Source organism: Dipodomys merriami, unplaced genomic scaffold (genome assembly GCF_024711535.1).
Source record: "Dipodomys merriami isolate MVZ:Mamm:240054 unplaced genomic scaffold, mDipMer1.0.p SCAF_1491, whole genome shotgun sequence".
Classification (NCBI taxonomy): Eukaryota; Metazoa; Chordata; class Mammalia; order Rodentia; family Heteromyidae; genus Dipodomys; species Dipodomys merriami.
The window spans coordinates 71991-84210 of NW_027202817.1; the positions used below are offsets into that span (position 1 = coordinate 71991).

Below are 12220 nucleotides of genomic sequence, written 5' to 3' on the forward strand. Positions count from 1 at the left end.
TTCAGAATCACATAGCAAGGAAGGAAGGAACAGCCAACTGGTTCTGTCTGGCCTTATATCAATACTTTAAATTCTGGTCCAAAGGGCCAGAATCCCTTCTGTAATGGAACTGAGTTCAGCTAGATCTGTTTGTGTGGTACTTGGCACTACTGGGATTCCAAGACAGTCCTGGGGTGTTCCAAAGGCAGAATCGTTTCTCAGGCCAGGCCTGTTCCCTTTGGAATGGCGGCAACTTCAGAGAATGCAGCACTGCCTTTTAGGTGGAACGTATCTTATGGTTCGAGGCTTAGGTTTAGCCTTTGCCTAAGCTAGGAAGAGAAGTTGGCATTGTGGGGAGGTTTCCAGTGAGCTTTCCTTTGCTGGCCGGTCTGGAGCCTTTTTCCTCTTCATCAAGGAGGATGCCTGTCCCTCAAGAGGAAGACCACCCTCCAGCGGCTCATGGCCCTCATGTCCCCACTGTCCTCTGCAGGGCCCCGTGACTAGGTCCAGACCTCCACCCTCCAGCGGCTCATGGCCCTCATGTCCCCACTGTCCTCTGCAGGGCCCCGTGACTAGGTCCAGACCTCCACCCTCCAGCGGCTCATGGCCCTCATGTCCCCACTGTCCTCTGCAGGGCCCCGTGACTAGGTCCAGACCTCCACCCTCCAGCGGCTCATGGCCCTCATGTCCCCACTGTCCTCTGCAGGGCCCCGTGACTAGGTCCAGACCTCCGCCTCACGCTAATGTATCCAGCCAGCACCTTCTGACCTGATGTCCGGGGTTTGCCCAGCACTGTGTAGGGAGGGAGGAAGAAGAGCTACTGCCATTCCGACTTCCGTGGAGATTTGAATCAGCCTATGTTGGCTCTCTAGTCCAAGTTACCTATCACAGCCTCCCATTTCCCCACCTCCAAAACAGGCCAGCACTTGCAGAATTCCTTGAAGAGACACAGATAATGCCACTTAGGAGTCATCGAGTGATGAACCAAGGTCAAGGAGCATTGTTACTGAGTTCTGGGGAGGGCTTTGCATACCAAGCAGCTATGGCCACCTCCTTCGTGACATGGTTGGAGATACAAGAGCTGTAGGATTCAGAAGAAAGAGAGAGACCCACAGGAGGCTCAAGACAATGGCTTGTCCTGGGAGAAGAACGGCCACTCACTGTCCAAAACCAAAAAAAAAAAAAGAATCAGATGAAAGGTGGGAAAGACAGTGCCCACCCTCTCCTGCTGCTGCTCTGCCTCAGCCCAGCCCAGCCCAGTCCTGAGAACTGGCAAGGGACAGGAGCCACTGCCTAGCTAAAAAATAGACACCAACGACCCCTGTGGCTCAACACCCTGCAGAGCCAAGGACGGCCGACCTCTGGAACCGTCCTCCCACCTACCCGGGTGCCATTCCTTGCAGCCTTCCACAGAGGGAAGGGGTCTGTCTGTCCTAAGGGGAGAGCCTGGCTCACAGTGTGCAAGGGCTTGGACATGACCCAGTACCATGCATGTGCAGAGCCTCAGGTCTGACCCCTAGCACTTCCCACTCCCCCCAAAGCAAGTAGAGTCCATGGATGGACAAATGGATGAACAGAATGTGGTCCATACACACAATGGTATGTATTTCCACCTAAAGAAATTCTGACACTGCTACAACACACATAACCCTTGAAAATGGTAAAATATTTTATGTAGACACAAAGAGACAAATACTATATGGTTCCACTTAGACAGGAAGTTCATAAGGACAGAAAGAAGACTGATGGGCCAGAGAATGTAGTGTTTGATTGAAACAGAATTTCTGTTCTGTGAGATGGAAAGACCTCTAGGATAGATGGGATGTATTAATACCACTGAACTGCGCACTGGAAAATGTCTAAAGAGGTAATATATATAGAGGGGGGGGGAGAGGGAGAGGGGGAAGGGAATAATATATATGGCCATAAACCCTCTAAAAGGTGCAACATTAGAAGCCTCTAGTCAGCTTTCTACTGGTCTTCCCAAGGCCAGTGTTCCTCCAGGATTGTGCAACATCTGGGGTTGAATGTCAGATCAGTTTTAAGGTAGTTAGCTATCAGACAGAAAGTACAAAGCATATCTCCTCCCCCCAGACTCAGGCCCAGCATAACAAGAAAACAGGACATGTGAGAAAGTAGCAGGTCCTGATAGGCTGGCTTATGGTCTGTGCTATTTAAGTAATGTACTCTTGCTATGTTGGTAAAGAAAGGTGGACCTGAAAAGGCTTTACCACACTCAGATCAGAGTTCCCACCTTCCAGGCCTAGGACCCAGTGGGGCTTAAGTAGATATTTGTAAAACGGAGTGGTTTAGCCACATCTTAGTTTAAAATCCTTTAATGATTAGGATATACTCTGTACTTCTCTTGGATTTGGCACAGAAACTAATGCAGTGCTGGGCACAAAGAAAATGCCTGTTAAGCCATTGAATGAATACCTTTTGTAGATAAAAGGGTTCCACGAATTTGTACTTGCACCTTGTGCCTTCTCCATGTATTCCCAGGCCAGCCTGTTGGCAGACACTGTTAGCGCCTTGCGACCCAGCTGGTGGCCGCAGGCCAGGTTACCCTGGAACTAGTTAGTAGGCAACTAGGATACCGACCCCTTGTTAACCTCCATCAAAGCTATCCATCAGTGTCTTCACTGTGACGCTTCAGATGCTGCATGCATGTGTGCGTGTGGTGGGAACAACCTGAATGTTCACCATTCGAAACCAGTCACCTAAACTAGGACACATCTGTGCTGTGAACACCCAGCATCCAATATCATTCTACTGGGGACGAAATGGTGAAGAGAGAAAAACAAAGGTGGAGAGTGAACAGTTTCTAAGTGTAAATGTATGAAGACAACGAGAGAGTTATTCTGAACTCCTGAAATATAGTGAAACCCCACTACAAACTAAAAGAAATGAGGAGGGAGGGAGGTAGAGGAGAGGGCAGGAGGGGGGACAGGGAGGAGCGGGGAGGAGGGGGAGTGGAGAGGGGGAGGAGGGGGAGAAGCCAGTCTGACCAGCAGAACAGGAGAAGGCTAATGAAGAGGATAGATGAGGGTGGATTTGGTTGATGTAGTTTATTTGCATGATGACAATGGAACAGTGAAATACAACAGTGAAAGCAGAACACAATACAACTAATGTGTGCTATTAAAAAAACAAGATAGCTGGGTGCTGGTGGCTCAAGCCTGTAATCCTACCTATTCAGAACACAGTTCAAAGCCAGCCCAAGTAGGGGGTCCAGGAGACTCTTATCTTTCCAGTTAACAAGTAGAAAGCCAGAAGTGAGGGTGTGGCTCAAATGGTAGAGCACTGACATTGAGCAAAACAATCTAAGGGACAATTCCCAGGCCTTTCCCCCTTACTAGCATCAAAAAAAAATTATGAAACTATGTGAAGTTAGTGAAAACGTCACTTTACAAAATGACATTGTATAGTTTCGTCTGATTCATACAAATGTGTACATGCATCTTCAGCATGTGTGTGTGTGTGCCAGAAACCGTGACATCAGCTTCACCTGGGGGCATTATTAGCCATGCACACCTGCAGGCCCCTTATAGACCTTTGGAATTGGAAACTCTGGGCTCTGGCCCTATCTGTGTTTTTGTTTGTTTGTTTGTTTGGGTGTATTTTGGGCTTGAGCTCTGGTCCTGAACACTATCCCTGAGCTTCTTTTGCTCAAGGCTAAGGCTCTACCACTCAAGGAGCCACAGCTCCACTTCCTGCTATTTTGGGGGGTAGTTTATTGGAGATAAGAGTCTCACTTACTTTACTGCCCAGTCTGGCTTTTGAACCCTGATCCTCAGATCTCAGCCTCCTGAGTAGCTAGGATTACAGGCGTGAGCCACTGGTACCTGGACATATCTGTGTTTTATCAAGCCACCAGTGACTCTGATGTCTGCCTGAGTTTGAGTAACACTGGTTGTGGCATCTTTGATGCCTTTCTTTCCCTTGGACTTACCCAGTTCTCTTTTCCAGGCCCTGATTCAGCTGCCTCCGTATATTTCTCAGTGTGATGAGGTGCTGCAGTTCTTTGAGACAAGGCCTGAGGACCTGAATCCCCCCAAAGAGTAAGTTTCTCTGTGGACTTCCCCAGATGGAACCCTTACCAACCTCCCTCCTTCCAGTCCAGCCAGATTCACAAGGAGCTAGAATCAAACAGGGTACCTTTAAAGAATAACTTCTGTACACCTAGAGTCACTTCCCTGTCTTTAAGAAAAGGAAAGATGGAAGGAAGGACAGAACGGCAAGGAAGCAAGGAAGGAAGGAAGGAAGGAAGAAAGAAAGGAAGGAAGGAAGGAAGGAAGGAAGGAAGGAAAAAAGGACTGGTTGGTGAGGGCCTTTGGGTAACTCTCAAGCTACGGCTAGAAGTCTCATTTGAGCTCCACTTGTTGGTTTGAGGGTGATGAAACTTCAAAGACGACCACCAAGGGGTTGACAAACTCAAGTTAAGGCTTGAGTGGGGACTGTGGGGTCGTTCCTGGCCAGTGTGTAGGTGAGGACATGGTGGCATCTGGCTGCTGACACTCAGAATGCCCTCTCAACCTCTTAGGGTGTCAAGCTCCCTGCTCCCACCTGAAGGCACTGTGAAACCCTTCTACCTGATGGGTACAACCCAGACCTGAAAATCAGATTATACATTTCTCCAGAGAAGAAACACAAATGACTAGTAAACATAACAAAAGATCCTCATCTTATTTGCCACAGGAAATATGAATCCAGACAAAGATTCCACAGATTTGCACCATTAGAATGGCCACCATCAAATGGTCAAGGATATAGAGAAGTTAAAACTTCATATGTTTTCATGGCAACATAAGATGGTACCCCTACTGTGGAAAAGTCAGGGAGTACCACAAGAAGTTAAAGTTGGGGGCTGGGAATGATTGCCAGTGTGCTGGAGCACTTACCAGGTTAAGAGAAAATTAAGAGGAAGCTTTTCTAAGAAGGCTAGATCCCTGGGGTAGGCTTGAATTTCATTCAAGTCACTGACAAAGTCGTTGGATGACATCTGTTTCCTAATGGAAGACTTGTGTCAGTTCATAGCAAGACTCATTGCTTTCTCTTGTACCCTTCTTTCCTGTATAGAGAGCACACTGGAAAAAAGAAATCTGGTAAGTATATTTTCCATTTTCTTCATTTCAGTGTTCTGAATATTCTTACTCCGCATCTGCCCTATGCCAGGTGCTAGGTTCCACCCTGGAGACCCAATAATGTGGATGGATGGATGGATGGGTGGATGGATGGATGGATGGATGGATGGATGGATGGATGGATGGATGGATGGATGGATGGATGGACGGGTGGGTGGATGGATGGATGGACAGACGGACGGATGGATGGAGGGATGGATGGACGGATGGACAGACGGATGGATGGATGGATGGATGGGTGGATGGGTGGGTGGGTGGGTGAATGGACGGGGTGGATGGATGGGTGAGTGGGTGGGTGGGTAGAAGGAGGGATGGGTGGATGGATGGATGGGTGGGTGGTTGGGTGGATGGATGGATGGATGGATAGATGGATGGGTGGGTGGGTGGGTGGATGGATGGGTAGATGAGTGGATGGATGGATGGATGGATGGATGGATGGATGGATGGATGGATGGATGGATGGATGGATGGATGGGTGGGTGGGTGGGTGGGTGGATGGGTAGGTGGGTAGGTAGACAGCCTTAGCATTGGTCCCTCCTCTGTGGCTCCTTCAGGGAGCCAGGTTATAAGTAATGTGCTTCATCCATTGCCATGCATGTTCACCTCATGTCTTCTTGTTCTTGTTCTTCCTATTCTTATTAGGAAACTCTCTTTCTTCCTAATGATGTCTGGCCCAGGGTCACACTTGTCTGATGCTATTTTTTTCTGCCATTGTTTAAATGGCAGAAAAGTGACTTCAGTTTCCCTGGCTCTGGTAGCTTGACTGCTTCCTGGGGACAGGGCCATGAGCAGCTTTACAGGCACCAAAAAGAAAGAAAGTGAGAAGAGCTGGCTCTCTGTCTTGAGATGCAGCATCTGGAATGGATGCTTGCGTTTGCTTGGCATGTGCAGCCCTTCTTTCTGGTTAATGGGCACTGGCGATGACCATCGGATCCTTCTAGTGCTGTGAATAGTCTGAGTCCTGGAATAATTACATGTCTCTTAGAAAAGAATAAAGGAGAGCTGCTACTCTTGGGCTGGTCACAGGGTTCCTGGAAGAAGAGGGTGGGAGGGAGGAAGACAGGAAAGAGACAGCTCTGGTTTGTGAAGACAAAAGTGTTGGTTGGAGCAGGCTTGATGAGTGGACTTGTCTGGAAAGGGAGACACAGCTCTAATTTGTGGTAACCATGTTGACATCATCACCTGCAATGATGGGGCATAGATTTATTTATAGTTCAGCTGGGTGGAAATAGCATCTTTTTTTTCCATTTGGACTAAAAACTCATGCTGGCCTTAGTCTTATTTTTATCTGACCTTTGAGCACGGACTTGATTTTCGAACTAGCCATCTTTATTGAATTGTGAAGAGATTTACGGTTAGCAGACTTGAACCCTAAGCTTTCTATGCCTGTGCTCTGGAAAAGGTTTGCCTCCCCTCAGCATTGCTTGCTTGTGACTGGCTGGTCTTGCAGACTGGCCAGTGTGGTCTCAAATTCTGCTCAGCCTGCAGAAAAAAAATTTTCTCACCACAATTTAACAGAGCGTTTGAGTTCTTGGTTTTTCTACCCTTTACTTACTAAAATAACTCAAATAGCCCTTGTTTATGGATTCTTTCAGCAAGCCTGGCAATGTAGTACATTTCTGGACAGAAAAGTCCACTGTTGTCTACTTGTCTTTTTAAAAATTAAACACATACCACCTTTTTTGTTGTTGTTGTTGGTCGTGGGGCTTGAACTCGGGGCCTGGGCACTGTCCTCAGATCTTCAGCTCAAGGCCAGCCCTCTACCGCTTGAGCCACAGCTCTACTTCCAGTTTTCTAGTGGTTTATTGGAGATAAGAGTCTCATGGACTTTTCTGCCTGGACTGGCTTTGAACTTCGATCCTCAGATCTCAGCTTCTTGAATAGCTAGGAATACAGGTGTGAGCCACCAGTGCCCAGCTGACATACCATCTTAAAGAAAATACACAAATGGGCAATTCCTGTGATAGGTTAGGCAGTATACTACTTGACTATTTTTAACTGTTTAACGATAAAAACCACCCTTCCACTGCTAAATCCCCTTTCTCTAGACCTCTTCCTTTCATATTTCCTTCTGAGCCACATGATACTCCCTGCCTACCTAGAACTCTGCTGCCTGCCCAGACCTTGAGCTGCTGTGACTGCCATGCACTCTAGGGCGTGGCTGTGTATTCCCCACAACGGGGGTCTCTACAGGATGCCTAAACACACCTAAGCACCACCGGTTAGACCACACAGAATCAGATTCTTTTTTTCACCAGTTTTGGTAATTTGAATATGCTGAGTAAAATAAAGATGACTGACTCTGGAAGAAGAGGAAGGAAGGAAGGAAGGAAGGAAGGAAGGAAGGAAGGAAGGAAGGAAGGAAGGAAGGAAGGAAGGAAGGAAGGAAGGAAGGAAGGAAAAGAGAGAAAGGAAGGAAGGAAGAACTCTGTGCTCACCGCTGACCACTGTGTGGCAGAGAACTGCAGTTTAAAAACTCAGAGCAAGTCTTAGAGCAAGTATCAGCCTTGAGCCTTGTGACAGACCCAGGTGAACTTATGCTGGACAGAGGCCTGATCCCTACACCTGCCTGCTCAAGTCCTGGCTTCAGGCCTCACAACTCCCTGCTTCTGTTTCTGCTCATAATTTTTGCCAAATTCTTTTGGCAGATGGATTAGGAGAATTGGTGCAGAATTGACCAGGCTAGTCTATTCATCAGGATCCTGGAAATAACTGTGGGAATAACTGTGCCACAGTCAGTTGTTAAAACTGGACAGAGTGACCTGTCTTAGTGGACCGTCACAAAACCAAAGGTGGTATTCCTACTGACCAGAAAGGAGAAGGGGTCTTTGGTTGCCTGTAGATGGTCAAGGCCTATTGGTAGTTGTCAGCACTGGGTATTTTCAGGAGGAGGCCAGGGGCTTTGTCTGGAGCAGGGTTTACCAAAGTCTGCATTCATCCTCTGTTCAGTCACTATGCAGACTGTACCAGGTGAACGAGACAGACAACACAGCAGTATTTATCTGGTATTTATCCAGCACCTATGTGTTTGAGTCTCAAGGACAACAAAGCAAACAAGATGTGAAAAGCATATTGGCACCAGTGGCTCACACCTGTAATCCTTACTGTTGCTCAAGTGGTAGAGTATTAGTCTTGAGCACATAAGCTCAGGGACAGTGCCTAGGCCCTGAATTCAAGCCCCAGGCATTAAGAAAAAATGAGAGTCTTGTAGGAAAGACAGGTGTATGAGCAAAATAAAATGTGAGGAAAGACATCTTAATTCCAACTAAGGTAAAAAGTTCTATGAAGCTAATTTTAAAATATTCGTTCTTTTATTTAAATATCCCTTGAGCCTTAGTAGATTCCTCCAAGATCTAGGCCAGGGATGGGCCAGCACTTTCTCTAAAGTAAATTGCAGGTAGTAAACATCACACTTTACAGGCAACACAGTCTCCGTCACTATTATTATTATCATCATCATTATCATTATTAGTTGTTGTTGTTACTGTCACCTGTCTTTTCCCCAGTCTCCTTCTTCACACTAAAAATGCTTAAAAACATTCTTAACATCCTGCACATAAAGAGCTCATAGAACTGTGCGATTGACAGAGTGAATACAGTGGCAGTCAGGAAACAGAGTCCCTGCTGGAATCAGGCTTCTGTGCTATAATAGAAAAATAGGCAATAACAAAACAAGTTAGATATACAGTATCCATTTAAAACAACAACAACAAAAAAAAAAAAAGCACTAGGGCTGGAAATGTGGCCTAGTGGTAGAGTGCTTGCCTAGCATGCCTGAAGCCCTGGGTTGGATTCCTCAGTACTGCACAAACAGAAAACGCCAGAAGTGGCACTGTGTCTCAAGTGGAAGACTGCTAGCCTCGAGCAAAAAAGAAGCTCAGGGACAGCACCCAGGCCCAGAGTTCAAGCTTCAGGACTGGTAAGAAAAAAAGTACACTATAGCAAGAGATACATACACTGGTGAGGTAGAACTCACGTTCAGGGAGGTGTCACTTGAGCAGAGAGGAAGGGCTGAAAGACACAGTGCAGAGGGAGCAGAAAACAGAGCTCTCAGAGAGAGGAACAAGTTATGCCTGACAAGGAGTAGCAAGAGTGCTCCTAACTAGAGTGGCCTACCGTGTCTAGATGATTTAGGTTTGACTGCAAGTGGCAGAAAATGAAACACAATTGCTGTTTCAGCAGTTTAACTTTGCTTCTTCCAGTGGTCCAGGAGTGATACAACACTTAATAATAGCAGGGTTCATGTCACGATGGCCAGAGCACAGAGAAAGAGGGTGCAGGAAGGACCAAACGTAACCACCAGCAAAGACCTCCCGGAGCCTGCTTCCCCAGTGAGCCCCACCTCCCCCTGCCTGCCAGCAATGCCAACATAGGACGACTCCCTCAGGGATGAATCCATTGATTAGACCCGAGCCCTTGGGATCCTTCACAGAAATACTCAGATTGTGCTTTACTGGCCTCCTAGGCAGCTCTCAATCCAATCAAGTTGACAGTTAAGATTAACCATCACACAACCCAAGCTGTGGAGAACCCGAGAACACTGGGAAGCCATGAACAGTAGAGCCTTATGCCTAGACATTGTGTTTCTGGGCTTTTCACCCTGTCTCCAGTATGGAGGGCAGACTTGAAGGGCAGGACAGACCCCCCTTGCAAAGTGTCTCATAGTCTCAGACCCTGATGCATCGGACATGGTAAAATGGGCCCTGACAGAAAACCTGCCTCTTGCACAAATCCTGCGGCCCATGAGGAAGAATCCGTACAACAGCTTACAAGTGGTTGCGGAGAGTGTAGGAACACAGCTCAGTGATCAGGTGCTTACTCAGTAGCACCAGGGCCCAGGACTGCCAGTACTGGGCCGTCCTCCTTCCACACTGTCTGCTGTTCTAACAGTTGCCCAGCTGCCTCCTTTTTGGGTGCCTAATCACAGACACTTCTTTTTGGGGGCGAGTGTCGCTGGGCTTGAACAGGGCCAGAGGTCTGTCCCTGAGCTGCTTCACATAAGACTATCACTCTACTACTTTAACCACAGCTCCACTTCTGGCTCTTTGGTAGTTAGTTGGAGATAAGAGTCTCATGGGGGGGCTGGGAAGGTGGCTCAGTGGTAGAGCATGGCCTTGCATGCCAGAGGCCCTGGGTTCGATTCCTCAGCACCACATAAGCAAAAAGAAAAAAGCCGGAAGTGGCGCTGTGGCTCAAGTGGTAGAGTGCTAGCCTTGAGCTGAAGAGCTGAGGGACAGTGCCCAGGCCCAGAGTTCAGGCCCCATGACCGGACCCCCCCCCCAAAAAAAAAAAAAAGAGTCTCATGGGCTTTTCTACCTGGGATGGTTTCGATATACCATCCTCAGATCTCGGCCTTCTCAGTAGTCACCATTACAGGCATTAGCCACTAGCAGCCAGCACAGATGCTTCCTTAAGTTTAAAGTACCTGGATTCTGAGTATCTTTGCCCTTAGCCAGGACTACCCAGGTTTAGGGGACACTGACTACACGGTATGTTCTGGAAGCTTCCAGGAGGCCCTCCCATGCCATCCTCCACCACTGCTGCTCTCCTTTGCTCACCGTGGGCTCTCTCCATTCTCCTCATGGCAGCCAGTTTGCTTTTAAATATGTAAATCTCATCTTGTCATTTGCCCCTTCACAGCCCTGACATGGCTTTCTGCTTCAAGACTGAAATGGTTTCCCCTGAAGGCCTCTCCTCCCTGTGAGACGCGTACTGCTGTCCTGTCACGCACTGGACTCCAGCCCTCCCCAGTGCAGAGTTGGTCCGCCTCAGACCCTCCCATTCTTAAACTCCTCCCTAAGCCTGCTTGGCACAGAGCAGCCGTTGCACTGAAAACAGAGCAGGCGGCAAGGAAGGAGCAGTTCCTCTCTCTCCCCCTAGGTTCCTGTGGATAAAATGTGGCACTGCCTAGCCTTACCGTTGTGGTTCAACTTGGTGATACCCAAAGAACAGTAGAAGGTGTCTACTTTCTGTCCCCTCTTTAGTGACCACCCCTTTAATACTGCTCATTTTCTGCCCCAGCATGCTGCTGTTTCCAGCAATCCGCACAAATGTGATTGTGTATGTATGTGTTTGTGTGTGTGCCTGCCTGCTTGACCAGCTTGAGTTACTTGAGGCTAGGTGTCACATTATCCACACCCTCAGGTAGCTCAAGCTCCCAGTGTTTACACAGAATATACACTTGCTAGGCTGCAGTGTGAGCAGCAGAGGAATGGAAGAAGGCAGAGCTGCAGCACCCTTGGGATGAGTCTGGTAGCACTTTCTCTGTGTTTGGAATGTCCCTGGCTATCAGCCTGTCTTCTGCCTCCTGCCCCTGCACACGTGGCACTGAGCTTGTGCTTGCTGTCCACAGGGAGCGACCTGACGTCAGGAGACCCCATGGTTCTGGAGCAGTATGTGGTGGTGGCAGACTACCAGAAGCAGGAGAGCTCAGAGATCAGCCTCAGTGTGGGGCAGGTGGTTGACATCATCGAGAAGAACGAGTCAGGTAGAGACCTGAACCCTGGCCCTCCCCTTCCAGCATCACCAAGGCCCCGGGTCCAAAGGCACGTGACACTCAGGAACAAACATCCCCGCCCGGCCGGTCTTCCCAGATCTGGCTCCTGTTCTTCTAGCAGCTGCTTCTGTTTGAGCAGCAGGCTGGAATAGCCATGTGGTCACACCTCACCAGCATCCTGCTGTGTCACATGCAGCTGATTTGTCCCCATGTTCATGTTTCCTAAATATCCCTCTGGTGTTCGGGTACTTGGAGATGCGGATCAAATGGTGCACTAGAAATGCGCTCCTGATCTCTTTCCTCGAGGCATCCCCAAGAAGGCCCTCTAGGAGCCAGCCTGGTTGCCACACCTGCGACCTCAGCTCTCCAAAAGCTAAGGCAGGAGGACTGTGGTTTAGCAGGGGCAAGGATCTGGGAAGGAGGGGTCTCCTCAGCCTACCATCATCCCAGGGGCCGCTGTTGGGGATTCAGTGACTGAGGTACAGAGCCTGGACTCCACCTGAACTTCAGATTGCTCAGTGGGCCAGGTTGAGTCATTTCTCTGGCTATTGATTTTCTCACACAGAAAACGACACCCCCTCCGCCCACCCCCACCGCCGCC

The 12220-nt window shown here is 48.5% G+C and overlaps 1 protein-coding gene across 2 annotated transcripts in view; it reads left to right on the forward strand.

Annotated features, from left to right (window-relative positions):
- Positions 1-12220, forward strand: part of Sh3pxd2b (SH3 and PX domains 2B) — a 61185-nt gene that overhangs the window by 31430 nt on the left and 17535 nt on the right. For both annotated transcript variants that reach the window (XM_070021966.1, XM_070021967.1), the window contains exons 5-7: positions 3949-4040; positions 5059-5084; positions 11476-11610. In XM_070021966.1, the coding sequence (XP_069878067.1) occupies positions 3949-4040; positions 5059-5084; positions 11476-11610 (253 nt within the window). The remainder of the gene's footprint in view (positions 1-3948; positions 4041-5058; positions 5085-11475; positions 11611-12220) is intronic.